This window comes from Apus apus, chromosome 18, assembly GCF_020740795.1.
Source record: "Apus apus isolate bApuApu2 chromosome 18, bApuApu2.pri.cur, whole genome shotgun sequence".
Lineage (NCBI taxonomy): Eukaryota > Metazoa > Chordata > Aves > Apodiformes > Apodidae > Apus > Apus apus.
The window spans coordinates 2,759,358-2,779,788 of NC_067299.1; the positions used below are offsets into that span (position 1 = coordinate 2,759,358).

General features: G+C 43.0%; 2 protein-coding genes across 5 annotated transcripts in view; one reads left to right on the top strand and one right to left on the bottom strand.

The window, feature by feature from the left end:
- Positions 1-13,615, bottom strand: part of SSH2 (slingshot protein phosphatase 2) — a 96,131-nt gene extending 82,516 nt beyond the window's left edge. Inside the window, exon 1 of the mRNA XM_051635461.1 lies at positions 13,527-13,615. Within this exon, the coding sequence (XP_051491421.1) occupies positions 13,527-13,589 (63 nt within the window). The 5' untranslated portion in view covers positions 13,590-13,615. The remainder of the gene's footprint in view (positions 1-13,526) is intronic.
- Positions 13,616-17,860: 4,245 nt separating this feature from the next.
- EFCAB5 (EF-hand calcium binding domain 5) overlaps positions 17,861-20,431 on the top strand; it is a 34,211-nt gene continuing 31,640 nt past the window's right edge. For 2 of the 4 annotated variants that reach the window (XM_051635463.1, XM_051635466.1), the window contains exons 1-2: positions 17,861-17,941; positions 18,043-18,120. In XM_051635463.1, coding sequence (XP_051491423.1) covers positions 18,050-18,120 — 71 coding nt within the window. In that variant the 5' untranslated portion in view covers positions 17,861-17,941; positions 18,043-18,049. Of the gene's footprint in view, positions 17,942-18,042; positions 18,355-20,431 lie in introns of all 4 variants that reach the window. The other 2 variants (XM_051635464.1, XM_051635465.1) reach the window with 2 other exon arrangements.

Sequence of the window (20,431 nt, forward strand, 5' to 3'; positions counted from 1 at the left end):
TGCACAGAGTTCACATCAACCAGCCTCCTTGGCTGCTCTAAGGCACCATTTACTCTTGCAGGAACAGAGTTCTTCCTATCTTATTTTCTACTGCTTGCTTTTCAAACTTAGCTTCTTTTCTGTTTCTACCCATAGAGCTTTTAAGAGCTTCTCAGCATCCCAACTTCCTGTGTACACCAGCAGCAGTTTTTTCTGTTCACTCCTCCACAGTGTAATTCTCCAGTTACACAACAGATCACAATTCAGATAACATTGTTACAGCCCTGTAAGGCATAGCATCTTCCTCTGTCTTAAGTTAGCAGCAGTATTTCTTGAGAGAAAAAAGCAACATTGTGGCCAGCTCAATAAAGACTTCTATTCAGGAGGAAACAACATCCAAACCAAACAATCCTGTAATGTGCAGTAACAGGCAGAAAATACTGGGGGGGGGAGGGAGACAACAATGTTTCTGCACAAATTCACACCAACCCTTCTTCTAACATACTGCTTCTCTTCTGCTCATGTTGCAAGTAAATAAATAACCAGGTATATGTTGAGCTGCTGGGACACTAGCATCTAGAACATATTCCTACTGTAATTTCTTTGAGTCTACAAAATAACAGGCAAGTATGTTTATTTGGGGTCACCATCACCTCCATGTGCTTCCTGAATGCACACTGGTTGTGTGGGCTGTAAGAGGAAGTATGTGGTTACTGCTGACCTCCAGCAGCAGGAGGGGACAAAGCCAGATGCACTCAGCAGCTGGCCTCCAATATGGTTCTGCCAGGGTTTCATTTTATTTTGGACATGACTAGTCACTCTGCTTTGGATGGCAGGTCAAGCTGAAGATGCACCACTACCCAGACTCCTGGGAAAGGATGTAGCTGTGTTTTTATGCAGTCATTTTAAACAAGTCAAGAGAGCCATAAGAAAATCATGGAATCATATAATAGAATGGCTAGGGTTGGAAGGAACCTTAAAGATCATCTAGACCTATAAAGCAAGTTTTATTAGAGGAACTGCTTAAAGTCCTAAACTCTTAATTGCTCTAATTTAATGGGAGGGGAGTGGAGAGATGAAAAGCAAAGGAACTGGGAAGTCTTGGAGCAAATTAGTGGCAATTAGAGATGGGCTCTACCAAGCTCAGCTCCCAACATACAGTGGGAGCACAGCATTCTATCAGAAAGGATTATAATACTGATACCTGGAATGACAGCAGCTAAAATTGGAATGAATTTCCACCCTTCAAACAGTATGTACAGGTGACCATGTAATCAAATTAGTTAATATGTTGTTAAATTGGTGCATTGAATATCACCCAATGAGCTCATTTTTGGAGGCAGTTCAATCCCTCACTTCTAGGACTGATGTCAGTGTCACATGCTTGGAGAGGATCAGTCTGCAGCTGGGTATTTTAAAGCCTTCTATTAGGAGTACAGAAAAGTCAGCGGATTTCAACAGCATCAACTAATGAATTTGTGTTTTATCATAACAATTTAGTCACCAGACCCAGCTGTCAATATCTCTGTGAGAATATCAAGCCGTTTCACAATTCCCCACTTTAAGCTGCTAGATGGAAACTGAATAGTGGAGAAACTGAGTTGTTTCAACAGAGAAAGTTGTGTTTCAACAGAAAAGGAAGTCAACAGAAAGGCAAGGAAACAGGAAACTCTCACTGACTCTGATGGGCTTGTGATAAAATAATTAACAATTGAGAGACTAAACTCATCAGCTGTAAAAATAAATAAACAATAGCAGGGCAAAAGGTGTTGAGCATCAGTAGCACAAACGTTTCAGGCAACATTCGACCCTACTGTTCAAATCCCATTCACTCTCAGACCAACTGTGAAGTCACATTCTAATTTGACATAACACAAGGATGTCACTGAAGCTCAGTGGCAAGTGCTCATGCAGTCTTGGTGAAGCCTCACACACTTTGATGCTCACTGCTTGCATTCTGTCCCAAGAAGTAGGAATAGATGTTTGCATGACACAAATAAGCAGTGTCTTCATTGTGCAACTGCATGCGACTTTTTCAGAGGAAAACAATGCTCAAATACAAGGAGTGTTGTGTGCACCAGGCTGCAGAGTGGGTGGTAGTGGTGTTGTCAGAAAGCACTCAGCACTGCTTACCTCCAAGCCCATTGACTTCAGTAGAAGGCTACATACGAAAAGTCTCTGAAGGTGAAGCTGAAGTGTTCCCTAACCCATGGCGCTGTCCATACACTATACTTAAGAAAAGAGACAAAACAAAAATACCACAGAAGTGAAGCAGCATGAAATTGTAGGGTTTGGGGTTTTTTTGGAGGCTCTTGCAGTCCCCACTCCAGTTAAGCAATCAGACTCTACACCCATGAGTTCTGAGCAAGGCCTTCACCATGCTGCCTGAACATTTTACATCTCTAGAGTGTAGGATGAGGACAAACACTAATAATTTACTGCATGCTTACAATGCTCCCAGAAGACCTTAGATGAAGATACCTTAGAAGCTTCCTGTCCTGCTGTTTCAAGGGAAACTCCATTTGTGCTCATCCAGGCCACAAGTTTAACTCATAATACTTTTAAGAACAGGAGAGTCAAAGGCAAGAAGCCCTAAACTGCCATGAAGGTGATGCCCCATATAAGCAGGATTGCCAGAGCAATGAGCAGCTCAGGTACCTCCAGAGGAGCTGGCAGAAGGACTAGGCACTTGAACTTCAGTGCGTGTGACAGGCACCCTGCTTGCACTGCGTGAACCTACAGGTGGATAAAGATGTTTGGGAAGGTTATGATAACAAACTACCTCACACTATTACTAGTACTTTAACTCCTACAGGCTTGTGACTTATTTTGAGACTGTAGTTTTCAGCCTGAGCATTCAGTCAAAGAAAGAAAAGACTAAAGGAAATAACAAGACCCTTACATGGACAAGTTCTTACTTAGCTGCTTGTGGTTCCCTAAGGCATTCCCTCTCATTTTAAGATTAATCTTGTAAATTCACTGTACCTCAAAGGTTTTCAAGTGAGCAGAATGCACCCTTGATTTCAAACTATCCCATTTTCAGCCAGAACTCTAAGTAAAGCTCAATTTCTTCAAAGGTTTGGAGCTATTTGGCAGTTCTCTGCAGCCCGGACCAGCCTGCACATTTTTCTCTCTCTTTTTTTTTTTTTAATGTTAGACTTAATGTAGCATGTACTCTCAGAAAGGTTTACAATGCAGCCTTTTGTAGTTAACTTGCTCCAAGCTGGGCCACTGCCAGGTTGTTATCAATGACATTTTAAAGCAGATGAATGAAGTTCTTATTATGATGACAAGTAGAATTGTGATATGGCACATGCATACGCTGAAAGAAGAGAGCTTGCTATTAGTTTGTCAGGTTAATAAATAAATAGTGATTTCATGAATAAAAGCCTTTTATTAGGAAACAAAAGAACTAAATTAATATTTATAAAGCTTTAGTGGTTTAGAGCACCCTTTAAAAAAAGATTATTCCATTTCAGTCAGAGCCACCAACATAGATTAGAGACTCTCGAATGCAGCTTCCCCTCCTAATTCTTATCAGAGCAGTGCAACACAGGACAGAAAAAGCTCTGCCTTCTGAACTGCTTCAGGCCAGGCTCAGACCTGCTCCACTGCTCCTTCACGAGTAAGATGGACCATGTTGAAGGCCCATGACAGGAAACATTTCTGTTAAAAGTCTTCAGGCCTGCACCTGTTGGAAGAGCTGTCAATTCCCTATCCCTGCAGGAAGCTCCCAGGTTTTACGCAGCTCGCTTCCACACCACAGAGGCACTGGAACCAGCCAAGGACAGCAACGCTGCACGTGGGCAAATCACTTCCCAACCTCTGCCCACCCCCCAAAGATTCTTCACTACTACCCTCTCCATATCTTTCAGGGTTCTTCAGCATTTCCCGCAGTAGGTGCAAAGAAAGTTTCACCATCAAAGCAAAGTTTAAACAGAGTGAAGTGTGTCCAGGGTGTCCTGCTTCCTAGCAGGCAAATGGAATTCTGACAAACACAGACTGCATCTCACCGCAGGCTGGCTGTGCACACACAAGGCATTTTGTGTTCACCTGTCCTAAGTCTAAACTTGCAAGTTTCAACTTTAAACAAGCTAAGTAGTTCTGTTTTGGTGTTTGTTTTCGGGTTGTTCCAGGGTTTTTTGGAAGGGGTGCTTGTAAGAGGGGGTGTGTATGTGCTTAATTTTGAGTTTGTTGCTTTTGTTTTGGGGTGACTTTTTAATTTTTTTTTTTTTTTTTAATGAGGCACATTTTAAATTTGGAATGAAGATGAGAGCAATTACTCAAACTTAAAACTTTATTTTGGCTCATGTCATCTTTGCTCCAGACACTAAAAAGATGTACAACTTTTCCCTTCTCTCTCCTCAAGGGAAACTCAAATCTAAACTTCCTCACTCGTAAGAGCACTCAAATAGAAACTGCCCCAAAACAACCATCTTGGCCAGCTAGAGTCAACATGAACATATCTAAGTTAAATATAGCTTCCTCCAGACAAGAGCAGTTTCTGATTTATGTGCAAAAGAGAAAAAATTCTACTTCAGAGACCAGAACTGTGGGCTGCAGGAGCCTGTGGCACAGTTGTTATCCATGCAGCATGAAGCACAAGTTGCAATCAAGGATCTGCCAAGTGTATGTGAAAAATACTCATTTCACCCACTGAGACTCTGCAAGCTCTATTCCAGCCATACTATAAACGTTAACTGCCTTAAAGTTTATATAACTGCACCCAACTTTTCAGAAGGCACTGGAAAATATTCTATATTCATGTTGTTTTGCCCTGATGATTTATTTTATTTAAGATTCAGGAGGAGAGCAGAAGCTGCACAAAAGGACAATTGACCCTCAGCACTTTGCTGTGGCAGTCACCCCAGCAAAGTGCTGAGGGACACAATGGCAGGCTGACACAAAAAGCAAGAGACAACATCTTAATATTTGATGTCCATGGGCAACTGTATGGACAAGTTTATGCAATATTATCCTTGACCCACACGACAGGGGTAGCTGATGTCTGGAGATTCATCTAAGTGTTGAAATTCAGGCCTAAACATTCTATTAACTGCTGCACAACTGAAATACTACCAAGAAGGAAGTAATGCCAAAAAGAACAAAAAAGCCTAAATTGTTCTTTTTCACTTCACTTTTTGAAGTCACAAGCTTGCTACCCCACATAAGCACAACTCAGCTGAAAACAAAACCAGAGGAAACTCCCAGTAACCAAACTCACTTGTTCAGAAAGTGAATTAATTCTTTGTTAACCATTCTGCAATTTTAAAAGGAAGAGGTGGAGGCTGTCATTTCAAGGTTTACACTTCACCCAGGAAGACAATATAATGTAGCAGCTAGCTAACTGCTTCATACCACATTTTGAAGCACTGTATTTAAATAGAGTGGTTACAGCATCATCTGAAGAACATGCCCAGAGCTGTTTGTCTTTAAACTGTTTTAAACTGTTGAAGGGGGCTGTGGAAAGGAAAACAAAACCAAAAAGACAACAAAAAAAATCAGTCCTTATTCCAGAAACACCTTGTCACCTAGCATTTCTTCTTGCAACTAGGTTTAGCTCCTGACTCTGAGCTCAGAGATCTGAGTCATTTTCCTGCTTGCCCCACAGCTACTTATGAGCTAAATTTTCAGTGTGTCATCCTGTTTCCTAGAGAAGATGGTCCAGAACTCAGGACTACTGCAAAGAAACAGCAGACTCCAACCTGCTACCTTACAAGAAATGGGTGGTCTCAGTCACCTGCTGACCCCCTGCTCCTGGGCATCAACATTTGCATAAAGAAGTCGTTCTGTGCTTTTAATTGCAGCTTGTTAATGACTGGCCCTTTCTTGGCTGAGCAAGACCTTACAGATTTTTTTCAGACAGAGGAGGAACAGCAAGCAGCCCACAGGTTTTACACATGCAACCAAAGCTTGGGGCTTTTGTTTTTAAATGCCTGGAACACAGCACTTGGGACACTTACGAGCATTCAGCTGCTTCAGGTATTTGTGGGAAACTCCAACTTCAGATAGATTAAGGCAAAGTGTTCTTCCTGCATCACACAGAAGTATCAAACTACCTCCAGCAATCAACAAAGTTCTCCTTTGGAAAGCAAAGCATTTTAGAGATGCAAGACATATGCCCTATCCCCTTCCTCTCCTCACATTTAAGGTTATAGAGATGAAAAGCTTAAAGTGTGTTTTGGTTTGTTTGTTTGTTCTTAAGAATCCTGATATACTCTTTTCTCAGATGTTAGCTGTTGAAGCCAAATCAAGCCAGTTGAACAAGTCTTAAAAGTACTTCCTGCAATTTAGATGTAATAATTCTGTACATCAAAAGAGAAGGGACAGAGTAGCAGCCAGTAAGAGTAACAGGACAATCACAATCCCCTGTGACAGGACCAGCTTTCCACATTAAAAGTTAAAAGTTGAAGACAAATGTGCCTAGCTTGGCAGCTCTAGTCTTCTTGCTAAGGAGGCCTCAAGACCTAAGTAATAAACATAGCATCCCTCAACAAACCTTTACAGTGTCATTCTTCCCCAACTACTTCCTGTTGTTTCTCATCTGTTCTAGGAAGGAGAAAACAATCTCTCAGATTTGGAATCTGCTCCACATTCCCCCTAGGGCGTCCTCACTTAGAAAACAACAAAGCCAGTTCCAGGCAGAAGCAGCCTGTAGATTTGTCTCCTTAGGAGAGAGTATCACAGACCAGCTACTACCAGTGTGTTAAAGCCTGTGAAATAGAAATAGGTGCCTCGATGGACCTGCTGTACACAGAAGGCAGGTTATGGTCTTCTGCCTTTCAGATCCTGCTTCATCTTGCCTCAGAATTGTTTGTGGCTCACCTCACCAGGGTGTGGGCAGCAAGGAACTGGGCATCACAAGCCACAGACCTGCACAACTCTAGAGACAACATCTCTGGAATTACCTTCCCAGAGACCTCCTGTGCTGCTGTGGAGAGTGGACAGTGGACAACTCAAGCATCAAGCCACCTCCTGGGCTCTGGTCTGAGCTTAGCACAGGGACAGTGTGATCTGTGAGAAAACTTTGTTCAAAATAGGCCAGATGAAATATTTTAATGTCTTTGATTACTTCAGTACAAGAAGTTAACACTGTGGCCTTAACTCCCCACTCATTTCACCCTGAAACATCCCACACCGATGCTGTAACTTCATTCTTTCTATGAAGCCTCAGCTGAGGAGTTCCTCAGAAGGACTAGCAAACCCAAAAGCAGTGAACAGCCACAAGTAAAATGTATTTCAGCACATGTCACAGGCATTTCATCCACCAAGGCCATGAGGAGTTCACATCACAGGGTACTTGCCAGGAGTTTCATGATTGCTGGCACACACAGTAAGGGTGCGTCTCACCATGGAAGCAACAAGCTGCTCAACAGTGTGACTCATCTTACAGCAACGCTTCATGCCTTCTGAGAGGAGAGCAGCCTGCAGAGCCACACTGATAAGATGCATATTCAGAGCAAATTTATTTGGGCAAAAAGCTATTGACACATTCAAAGCTACAGATACAGAAGCCTGCCCAAATGCAAAACACACAAACACAGACACTGCAGCTTTACGCTACTGCAATAAGACATTTTGCAGGTGGTTGCAGGGATCTAATCAATGTACACAGCTCAACTCAGAAATGCAAAAATGGTTTTTAGCCTTCGTAATTCTTTACCCCTTTAAACAGAGCACTCTGGAGCAATAGCTTCCAGCCAAAAGGTAAGAAATCCTGACTACCTTGCTTAAATCACTGACCACCTCCAATAGATATCACCTGTTTCTCGCTTCCAAGATCCTCTCAACCTTTATACAATAAAGATGAGCTTCACTGTCACTACCTAATAAACAAACTAAAAGGATGCTCAGGCAAATCAATGGAACAGAGAGGAGACTCTTCTTAAATTCACAGGCTGAACTAAACAGCTCAAAGACTTGGAGCAGGCAGTTGACAAGCCTAGTGCTCTCATGTTGCAGGGCCAGTTTATACAAATGAAGTATCAGTCACAGACCAGCAGCTTAGTTCATGCTTCTTGCTAATGACAGCAGCAGGAGGCAGGTATGAAGACAGTAACAGCTCCATGTCAGTTGAACTCTAAAAGTATAAGAGCATGTTTTTAGGTCCTCCCACCCAGTACATTCTTGCAAGGACAACAAGAGCTTCCAGTGTACAGATGTTCCTGAGAGTGAGTCTGCACAACAGCCTTCTGGTGGCTGCACTGTGGTGCTGGGAGGATGTGGTTTGCTGTGACTGAAGAATGAAACCTTGAGCTGCAGGCTGTGATCAGGGAGCAGCTACACTGAGCTAAGCTGCCCAAAGGCTATTTTCTTCCTTCTTTTTTTTTTTTTTTTTTCCCTTCCTTTCCCCCCCCCCCCCCCATTTCCCAAGACAGAACAGTTGCAGCTATGGATCTTCGAGGATCTTTTTTCCAGTAACTGGAAATCCTCAGGCATCACCCCTGCACGAAGGCAGCCCTCTGACACTAAAATACTTCCAGCAGACTGCGTTTTGAATAGCAGTTTCCACTCAAAAGAGCATTCTCCACTTAAGTAAATGTGTCGTTGACTCTCAGAATAACTGTAGATAGTACAGTACCCTGCCCTTCTCAACCCTCTCAACCCTTCATTGCTTAAACAGCAAGAATCAATATTGGTCAGATAATGACTCATTACAGCATCACAGGCTATTTGCGTTTTCAAATTACAAGCTCCTTTTCAAAAGACAGGAATTCATGCATAGCTGGAGCTCAAGAGGTAACAACTTCAGTGTGTATTTCACTGTTTCAATGTAACTTCCTACTTCGACAGATGCAATGGAGCTGTAGAGTTGTTTTAGCTAAAATGCCACAAATAGCATCATATTTAGTGGAATTAAAAAAAATGTGAAATGAGTACAAAGATTAAATTTCCCTCTTAACCTAAATATGGTCATTTTAGCTCAACACTGGCAAAGTACTATAAGGAGCCTCACTTTCCCCAAGAAAAGCACGAGTCAGCTTGCAGGCCAGCTACCAGAGCTGCTTTGGCTGGACTGGTCAAGACAAAAATACCCCAAAACTGACAACTTGTAAAGCAATGCCCCTGTAAATAAAACAGACCTGATAGTCAAAGTCAAGTCCAAATTGACACTCATCTTCCCACAAATCAAATTTTAAAAAAGCCAGCAAAAAGAAACCACTCCACAAACCAAACCTAACGATCATTGCTGTGGCTGCAAGGTATAAACGCTCAGAAAAACTAGAAACATATCTAGGAAATGTGAAGAACAGATTGGTTGTTTCAGGAAGAAAAATAAATAAATTCAAGCTATCTTTGAGATATCCTACAATAGGACAGTTAGATCCCCTAAAAAAAGAATAAAGATGAATACTCTTTCTTGTAGTCTTCAGGTTTCAAGAATGTTGCTACATGATCCACAGTGATGTTCCAATTCAACTGTCATCATCCTCCTTCTTAGCTCAGTTCTCAACCTAAGCAAGGACCTTGCATTTCACACAGCTCTCTAGGACAGCCTGTTATGTATGTAAACAATAGACAATAAATCTTCAAGAGAAGGACTGGTCTTTTGTCACCAAGCAGCTTCAGCTGAACCACCAAGCTGCTTTAGGAGAAGAGTCTCAGCACATATGAATGCATTTACACAAAAATTCTCTGCAACCCAAGTGCTGGGTCTTGTGCAGCCGAATAGAAACCTTCGTCCTTCAACAATGCAGCATCACACCCAAGGAGAGGCCTCCCATGCTCCTCGCAGGGCTTTCAACAGAAGTAGAAGCTTGAAAGATAGGGAAGAGGTTACAAATCACCTCATTTATATAGTTTTATCTCCCAAATGGTGACAGTTTACAATGCAGGAGATTGAGGTGTCTGTGAGGTACTAGGAGAAGTTTGCCTAAAGCAGGAATCAGCACGTTATTCTGGTCCACTCTGAAAACTTCCATTTTCAGAATAAGCTGTGGCTGTACCTGAAAAACAGCTGAGGAAAACCAACAAATAACAGATGATAGCATCTTTAAACATTGTTTATTTCTAACTCTACTAAATACTTTATAAACAGCTTCTGTTCTAGCTACATGGTAGTCCCCTCCAAACATCAACTCTGTATTGTTTCTGCTTGTACAAGCAGCAGCTACCAAGATCTTAACTAATTAAAAACCAAAAGGAAAACATAAGTTATATGTGAGATAGACTGGACTTATAAATGATGAAGTAAACTCACAACTACCACATTGTTTAATAGCAATTGCAGGACCAGGGGTAGAGAAATATATTTCACTTCCCCATAAATACTTCCTGCATGTTCCACCAGCAAGGAGCTCTCAAGCAAAACATGACAGAGACCCCCAAACACATTTGCAGGACTCTGCTTCCTGCTCAAGCTTTTCTCCTGGGATTAAGGAGGGGAAGTCAAATGGCTTTATTTTTTTTTAACTCTGCATTTCAGCACAAGACATGCAGCATAACCTCTCTTTCTGGGTCAGCTGCTCCCTTCCAATAAAAGTGCATTGTCTCTCTGAGAGTAAGGAAGACAAGTGAACTGTGAGAACACCAAGCAGCCCCTCCCCAGTCAAACTTTGACAGTGTTTTTACATGTTACTGTAGTACAGTCCTGCCTTCTACCATTTTCTGCTATCACAGCAAATCAGGAGACAACTTTCTGCTGTATAGAAGTGAAGACTGCAGTCTCATTTCTCAAAAGTGGCCACATAGCGGAAGGCCAAAACAAACAGACAGCAGAAGTCTGGACAGGCAATTTAGAGAATTTTACAAGTCATCAAACAACCAGAGGGCTGGAAATGTATCATCAACACTTTGCATGAACTACTCTGAAATTAATGCTCACGAGATGCTCCACAGCAATGAGAACAAGATAAAAACCTATAAATAAAAGCCATTCAATTCCAGAGTGATTCAGATCAGCTATTCCCCTGAATCCACAAGAGCCAATTATAACTGTTTATAGGGCATACTTAATGCCAAGATTCAGTTTGAGGACATCAGTTTCACCTTTTCTCCTTGTCTAAGTTTACCTTTCAAGCAAAGAGACATCGAACTATTTAAAATATAATACAATTCTGTCCTCAAAATTCTTAGTGACCTGGAAACAGAATCAGCCAGAGCCATGTGCTTGCACACCAACATGCTTCTTCCTTGCCCACAAGCTGGAGCAGCAAAGTTCCAACAGTTACCAGACAATCTTTGTTCAGAAACAGCAGGGTTTCACACAGCAAGTTAGACCCTTCTACTACTCATAAAGATTATTTAGCAAGGTAAGCTTTCTTTTAAAGAAGTAACCTGGAAGTAGTTATCAGTCCATATAGGAGGAAGCTACTATCAGTTTACAACAGATTGGTTGGAACAATTTCACTTAAAACTGAAAGAATCAAGTCCTCCTGCTGAAGTCAACAAGGATCCATCAAGCTCAGGGGACCAAAGCTTTCCTAGGGACTAAGAAGGTGACTGCTCTGTTCTCAAACCCTTAGCAGCCTAGGAAGGATCATCATCTGAAATTATACCAAAACTTGTGATTAAGAAACAACAACTTTGTAGCAGAGGCAGAACACACACATGCTAACAACATTCTAACAGAAGGATGGAAAAACAAGCAACCTCAGCTATCTAACAAGAAGCTAAAAGGGCAGCCAAAACCCAAAAGTGTGGTTAGGAAGTTATAACAGGAAATGCAGAAGTGCTCAAACAATAGCAGTTAAGGGCAGAATATGATGCATATCATTTCTTCTTTGGACTGCAAGAAAAGTGTGAGAAAGTAGAAGTAACAATGAGAACCAACATCAGGCCTGGAAAAGTCACACACTTATTTTTGCACAGAGCACCAAGGACTTACAGACCAGAGGTACAGAATGCACCTCCTTACTGTGAGACTGAAGAAAGAGAATCTAGATAAATACACTGAAATCTGCATTCTCTGGATTTATCAGACTCTGGAGGGAGTTGTTTATATATTAAAAAACTAAGTAGTGTTCAACCATCAGTACAGATTCAATTTAATTTAATTGGCTGGGAAACAGCTTGGCTGTTGCAGATGGGAAAGCCTCACAAAATACAACTAAGTATTCATATATATAAAATATTTAATAAAGGAAGGTGTTATGCCTCCAAGTGGGAGAAAAAAGGAAGATGTAAAGAGAGACCTACCTATTCTTGGAACAAAATGTCTTAAATGCAAGAAATGCGTGAGAAAAGGAACAGTGGAAAGGGTAAAGAAGTCAAAAGGGAGAAGCAACATCTGAAGTAATGCAGCACATTAATACTTCTAGCAGAGAAATACAAGCAAGATTAATCAGTGTTGCTAAATAAACACACCTTAGGAGAGACATGGGAATGAAGGAGGGGAAAAAGTGTTCTGACAGCTAAAATGCTGTCAGGGCAGGCAGGACCTGTCAAGTAGCTGATCTAGTTTCAGAAGAGGTTACCTAACACAACAAGAAGTATCTTCAGAGTAGTTGGCTTTTCCATCTCCCCCCCATGACAGAAGCAACTGGGATTTAAATTATTCTCCCTTCTGAACACTTGCAAACCAGACATAACACCAGTGTTACAATGCATGAGGTTTATTTAAGGAAAAAAGCCAACTGAGACCTAGGCATACAGAAAGCGGAAGCAGGCTCACTATTTTCATTCTCATCCTTGGTTACGTTAGAAAGAAGCCAGATAAGGAGCAGGTAGCAGTTGAAGGGGTTAACACGCAGGATTTTACAATACAGAAGTACTAAAACAACAGCTCGTCCCAAGTTTAAAGAGCATGGAAAGCCAGAAGGCTCGGCAGCCGCCTGCCTCACTTCCTGGTCCAGGGCAGCGAGGAGAACATCTGCTCCTGCTGCACATCTCACCCAGAGATCTGAAATCTGGCCTTTCCGCATCAGTCCCGGGCTTGACACAGCCTCTGGGAGACCGACTGTACACAGCATTCAAAAAAAGGGGAAAAAAAAAACCCCAAACCAAAACGCTCGGCTCCTGGCAAAGGAAGGGCCACGCGCTGGAGCCACCCAGGAGGTACCGTCAGATGAAATATCTCACCGCTGCCGCAGCCCGACCAGCGCCAGCTCGGGGCCAGGCACACTTCCCGCCTCTCTCCCACTACACAACGAAAACAAAATTAACCCCGGCTGCTTTATTTAGGCAGTTCCGACGCTGCAGACTGAACAGCAGCACCTTTACGGAGGGGCTGAGGCTCGGAGCGGTCTCTGACCGGCGGGAACCACCCGGGGCTGCGCTGCCCGGCAGCCCTTCCGCAGCCCCACCGGGCCCCCCAGCCCAGCCCGGGCCTGCCGAGGGGCCACCCGGGACCCCCGCCTCTCCCTTCGCTTCACCCCAGGCCACAGCGACGCGAGGGCGCGGCTGGGGCGCCTGACCCCGCTCCCGGGGACCGAGGGGGCCGGGGCCGCTGGGGCCGCAGCCCGGACGGAGCTGTCAGGGCCCGGGCACCGGCGGGCGGTGGTGGGGGGGGAGCGGTCTGGCGCGCGCATGCGCACGGCCGCGCGCCGGACCCTAACGGCCACCAACCGCCGCGCTCCCCTCAGCGCCGGGCGGGCGGCGGGACTCACCGAGGCGCAGGGGCTGGAGGTGGCGCTGGGGGTAGGCGAGCGCTGCACCGTGACCAGAGCCATCGAGGCGCGGCGGGACCCCCCAGTCCGGCCGGCTGGGGGCCTTACTCCATGGCGAGTGGCGGCGGCGGCGGCGGGAGGGCGGGGAGGGGAGCGGAGGCGGCGCCGGCCGCAGGGGGCAGCAGCTCCACGCGCGCCAACGGCCTCTCGCCGACTGAGGCGCGGCGGGGCTGGGCCGGCCGGGCACAATGCGGCGCCAGCGCGCATGCGCCACCTGTCAGCGCCGCCCCGCCCCGCGGCGGGTTAACCCCCGCCGTGCCGCGGCGCTGCCGGGCTGGGCCGGGCTGGGCCGGGCTGCCTGCGTGGAGGGGTCTCGTCATCCCGGCCTCTCGGCCCCAAAAGCGAGGGGGGATATGTGTGCCAGCTCGGCTGCGGCCACCCAAGGCAGGCGTGCTTCCTTGGCAGGGTGCGCTGGTATGTGAGTGATGGGGTTATTTTGGAATCTCGTCCTGCCCGGAGGTGAAATCCGGCCTTAGTGCTCACGTTCTGTGACTTTAGGGAGGAACAGTAACTCCTTCTGTCATGAAACCAGCATCCAACACCCATTTATACATCGATGCCCAAGCCCAAACACCAAAAAAACCCTGATCTAGTAAGTGTACTTGACATTTTAAGCATGTAAACATCCCCAGGATGCAGTACTGCTAGACAGTCTGAGAGAAAGGGACAAGCACCATTATTAGCCTTCATTTATTCTGGTGCTACCTTTGTGTGGGAATGTTGGCAAGGAGGTAATGGGATTGAGAATTGTCTTGGGCATCAAATGACAATCCCACACATGATAAATATGTATTAACCCACTGATTTCTTTTAAGCACTTGGTCTGTATTGCTTTCATCTGCTCCTCAGACTGACAGGACTGTATGAGACTCTTTTGCCCCTGTAAATCTAAACACCAGAGAAGCCACATGGAAGTTCCTTAGGTTATTCTCCAGTTGCCCTGCAGTCAAAATAATTAACAGGGCGGCTCTGATAGCTGGGCTTCACTGCCATCTGGAAGTCAGGCTCTCTAAGAAGGCATTTTGCCTCCTCGTGGACAGGAGAGGATGAAGCACAGGCTTCTTAAACTGGACTAAAGCTGAGTTTATAGTGCAGTGCAGTGCAGTGCACAGCAAGCTGGGATCTTGAGCATGAAGAAGTCCAAAACAGTCTCCAGTGGGATCTGAGCACATGGCAAATGTGAGCACAATAATCAAAACCCACAGGTAATCAGAGAGGCATTGTCCTGCCTTTCACAGCCATCCTGTTGTTACTTTGAAACACAGTATTTATGGAAAGTGTGCTAGCAGCACTCTGATTTATGACATAAAGGTCAAGAAAATGCCTTCCAGACCCCTATTAAATTAGTATCTCCCAAGTTCTGAATATTCCACAGCTTCCTAATAAAACAGGTTTGTTTTTTTTGTTGTTGTTGTTTTGGTTTGGTTTTGTTTGTTTGCTTGGTTTTTGTTCTTTTTTTTCTGAGCAGTCCAGTCCCTCCCTCCTTCCCATTTACTTATGGAATGCCTTATCTTTTCTGTGGGCAAATATGCAATACAGATGTGGCTTTGGTTTGTCTGAAGTGTAGATATAGATTGGCAAAGACAATTCCCAATCCAGGCATCCTTTTGCCATTATAGATAAAGCAAGCTGCAAGTCTGAGCAGAAAAAGGACTGCTGTGTGTTTGGGAATTGCACATACCAGTTTTTTTCACACTTCCAAATGACACAGCTAGACCAGTGGGACTGTGAGATGTGTCTACTGAAAAAAGCTTTATCTGTAGGTTCAACAGAACTTCTCAAACTCTGTTACTTGTTCCAGCTATAGAAAAAAAACTGCATAAAGTGTATTTTTGAGACCATATTAGTCACCTTTTTATCTAGTTCATACCCAGTTCAGGAAAAAGCAGAAGTAAAATGTTAACTGAAAGAATGTCATGGATCAACAATAGAACAGAGCACATGGGAACCTTTTTGTTTTCAACCATTTAAAAGTTTATTTACATTTGCTGCTGTTTTCATGGTAGATGCATTTGAGGATGAGAAGGCTTTTTCTTCTCTGATATATGACAAGAATCTTAATATTCTTAACTTTTCTACAAAGCATAGTGTCCAGGTTATTGTTTTGTTTCACACAAATGGATTCTTGCAAATAACAGGGCTGCTTCAAGGCATGCAGCTTCTATTTAGATAAGTCTGCACTGATGCAGAGGGTAGGTGGAAGACTACAAGTCCCCAGAGTATTCCACCAGTTTCCTCACCTGGGACTGGTGTTTCCTGCTGGATTTTGAACAACAGTCATGCAGGAATTTCTATTAAAAAATTATTATTTAAACCAGCTTCCAAGATAGACTTAGGTTAAATTTTCATATGTCTGGTAGCTCTTCCAGATATTTGAACAGCAAACACTTTAAAAGAAAAACACCATTTACTACAAGTAAATAATGGAGGTGCTATCTACAGTTAGGCAAAGGTCCAATATATCAGTTATTAACTACAGTGATCACAGATTGCAGGGGTTCTCTGAGCCATTAGAAGGGTATCATTTGCATGTGCAGTGTTTTTTAGCAGCAGAATTTAAATGTGGAGGAGGAAGCTAGAAGGCAGATGTATTCTGATGGAAAAGAGCAATTAGAGGGCAGCCTGTGGTCACAGCAGCTTGGTTGGTACAAAAAAGAGACTGGAAGCCTGTGGCCTCCTTCTTCCCCATGCTGGAAGCTCTGTGGTCAGCACCTGCAGCTCCAGCCCAGTCTCACTTCCAGGATGTGGAGCTCTCCATGAGCTGAGTTTGTCTGCATTCCCCTAACTGAGTGTTTTCTTTCTTTAATACACTGCAAACATTTCTCTGGCTAACACAACTTATTATTACTACACGTCGGGGCTTTTATTGCATAATCTTGGCATCAGCTGCAAAAGGCAACTGAGGGCTCCCAAAATGTATCTTACACAGAACACCAAAAAATACAGAGAGAAGAGGCAATTTCAGCAAAACATCTGTGATGACAGATTCAGCCCATTATTTTGTCAACAGTGCAAGTATTTGATGGCATAATAAAAGGATACACTTTGCTTAGCAGAAACAGATAAGGGATAACAGCCAAGTTAAATAGGGTGCCATTAAAGGTTTGCTTAACCCATGGGATTCCACTTGGAGAAAAATCAAAATAGAGCCATTTTTATCCCTCCTCCCAAGCACTATTTGCATTCTCTTAGTTAGGGTTTAAAAAAAAAATCACTTTAAGAAAAGGGAGGAAATTTTTTAAATGGATGTTTCATACCAAAAAAGGAACAAAATTTGTACGTTAATCAGAGGAGTGACAGAATTCTGAATTGCAAAGAGGAAAAATCAAGCTCACCTGGGAGAAGAGATAACAGGAGTTAATCATGTGCAAACTGCTTTGAGGCAAAAAGAGCACAATCCTGTTCAAAGCTTCTTTTTAAATTGGTCCTGTGCACTAATTTTCTGCTTCATTTTATTGACATAATTGATGCTCTACTTCAACACATCTTGGAGATCCACTGCAGTGAGTGTATTTCCTTCTGATACATATTTTTTCAAACAAGTAGCAAAGAAACTATAATCTATTACTCAGTATTTTCCACATGAAAGTTGACTTAAGTGTTTTTGTGGGTTTTTATGTGCTGTGTTTCCTCTCTGTAGGCAAATACCAGATTCTAAAATCAAGTCAGTATTGTAGTGTCTACAGCACAGTATTACATGGGTAAGCTTGGCATTCCAGTGGTATTTGAGAGTGTCCAGAAGAAACATTATTTCAGAGAGATATTTAGCACAGGTGGCCAGAAGTTTGTGACAATAAAGTCACAGTTCAGTTTTCCTGCAGGCAGACCATCCTGAGATCGTGCCTCTTCCAGTGCAAAATACACAGAAAAACCAGCATTAGATAATCCTTGTTTCCTGGCAAAATTTGCCATGAATTTCTCCATTGGAAGCCCTGCATAACACCAAGGAAATCACTGAGCAGACACCTGATTTATACATTAGTATAAATTAAGTCCAAAACAGCTGGCACAGATGTTTTTGTCTTTTCTCCTTTCCCTCTGTTGCTTATTTAAGATTATAGGAGAAATCATTAGAGGTGATTCATCACATTCCTTTAGATTCAGGTTTAAAGGCAGTCTGACAAAATGGCACTAGAAACTCCCCCTTATGAATGCTGCATATGCCTTTTCTGCAAGGCTGCTTCAAAGCAACACAGTTCTTTACAAAAAAAAGAGAGAGCCTGAAAATGTTGAAATTGAGTTTGTAATTAATTTCTTTTTATCCCTCAGATTTTCACATCTGGTTAATCCACTCCTCAGTGCAGCTTGTAATGGATTTGGGACAGTTGTGGACTTTGTGAGCCTTGAACCTGAAGGTAAACCTCCTGTCACTGGGTATCTGTGGATTCTCTCTCTGACTATTTATGCCTTTAAGTTGTCTGTTGCTATTCATAGTCTTTTTTTATTTTATTTTCAGTCATGTGATGCAGTCATCTAAGTTCAGTACAGAAGAGTCTGCTGGGCTGCCAAAGCCAAAAGACAACCTACAGCAATTGTGAGTCCTGGAAGAGACTCACATAGCAACCTTTGGGATTATTGCTTAGCAACTGCAAACACACAGAGGAGTACAACTCACAGCCCAGACCTCAGCAGGTCTGAGAAATCCCTAACTCACTCTGAGATTTTTTTGATGGTTGAGAACAGATGGGCACATATTAAATTCCTGTTCATTTGCAAAGCTACTTTGAAAGCAGAAGGCATAAGATCTATTTTGATACCTTCTCCAAAGGTAAGAAAAACAGCTCTTCAAAGCTTCAGAAAGCAAAAGAGAAAGTCTTTTTAAATTTTAATTGTATTGAAAAGAAGATCATGTAGGAAAAGGGTACTGGGCTCTTTGTGACTGAGGAGATAAACATGCTCTGTGAAGCGTGGTAGGGAAAGGCAAAACTATTTCTGAGCCATAGAGCATCAAAGAGATTGAACTCTGTTTTGAAAAGACTTTTGTAACTCAAACTTATCTCCCAAATATTTACCTAGACAAACTTTAGGCTTTCCTGGCCCTGTCCCACCCTCAGAATTCCCTAACAGGATAACAATGAAACCATAACAATCTTATTTATGAGCAGACTTGGGGTTTGTACAGAAAATGGAGAGATAATCTTTTTTGTACCTGCAGGGATTCCAGCAAGAATATTTCTCCCACAGAAAAGGAGTCAGGAAAGTGGCATCCTACTAAATAATGAAAGGCTTATCTTGCCTTCAGCTTGAACAAAGGCTTACAGGAAACTTCCTATCACATTTCAAATTGCCTGAGTGTTTCTAAAGTTTGTCTCTGTGCACCATGATTGCTCTTCTTTGGACAATCAAGCCTCCCTTTGGCAAAGCCACAGGCCACCAGAGCTCTATATATTATGGGCAAAATTCTCACCTAATATAAATCAGCACTGAAGTTTATCAGCCAGTTGTGTCTTGTACAAACTAGAGGTGTGTCCCTGAAATCCTTGACAAATTCCACATTTCAGGTCCTGATTCTAGCATTCCTTTGTTGTTTATTTTAACAGTTATGTTCTGTGTGTATGTTCTTCTGTACCCTCTTATTCTTTTTTATCTGTCCCACACTAAAGCAGTGGACATAGTTCCCTGTGCTCTTCCATTCTTGGGATGGAACAGTCACACTTTGTTGTTTTTTATTTTGTTTTGCTTTTTTCAGAGACATAGAGATACTTTATAAACATTTACTAATCCTCAAAATCCTCCTAACAAATAGTTGAGAGCAGTGTAGAAAATAGATTCATCATCATTCAGAATCAGCCACTTCCTAAAGCAGAGTGCAGTTGTCACTGTGACATTGCACAGGAACTGCAGAGTGGTTTCATAAAAGATGTTAAAAAATAACATAAGTATTTGAAACTGCAAGAACAGTTTATTTTGGCACAACAAAACCAGCTGATTTGGAATGTGACCAGAACATGTGGTTAACACCCTGCTTTGAACCAGAAAAAGTCTGGGTTTGCAGCTTATTGAAAGAAGCTCACCTAAGCAAAGAACAGTTTTGACAGGGTTGACAAGTTCCCCTTCCTGCCATTATAAATCGGGACTCCTTTGCAGCTCATGTCCTTCTGTGGCAAAACCAGCTCACATCTTACAGCCCTCTCTATGGCTCAGGCAGGCAGCTGGATCCATAAATCCATCTCACTCCCTAGCAGGTTATCATCTTTGAGAACAAATTACCAGAAGATGGCAACAAGTCCATTGAGAAAACAGACAGAAATTCAGGCTGTGAAGCATCCTGCCTATCCAAGCAGTGTTTGAACTCAAACAATGGTTATAAACCAGAAGGTCAACATATTAGTAATTCCATCTGTGTGCCAGGAGGGCTGCAGATCACATTTAAGCATTTCCTGAAAGGCTGAACTCTCTTCAGAACAGCTACAAATGCTTAAATGTGGAGAGCAGAACACATCCAAAGCAATGGTCTGGCTAGGGGTACTGCAAGGCCTTTGTGAAAAGCACTTTTAAAGAAGAGCTTGAGAAGGATAATGTGACAGCAGGTTCAGAGTGGAGTTTCATCTTGAATTTGGAAGGGCATTAGGCTCTGTCTGTCAGCATCACCCTTCCCTTCCTGTTGTTTAGCTCTGAGCTGGGTTTTATACAACATGGGGATGATTTTACCTGATTTTACATGCTTCGAACCAAGTATTTAGGCAAGGTTCTGCTGCATCCTGTATGTGTAAATCCCTTGGCAGATGCAGACGTGTGGAGACACAGCAACAGTTTCCAAATTGTGCCTTGTGAGCAACTGGGTTTTTCCTGATATTTCGCAGCATGAACATTTTGAGAAGAAAACAGGGGAGTTGGGGAAACTG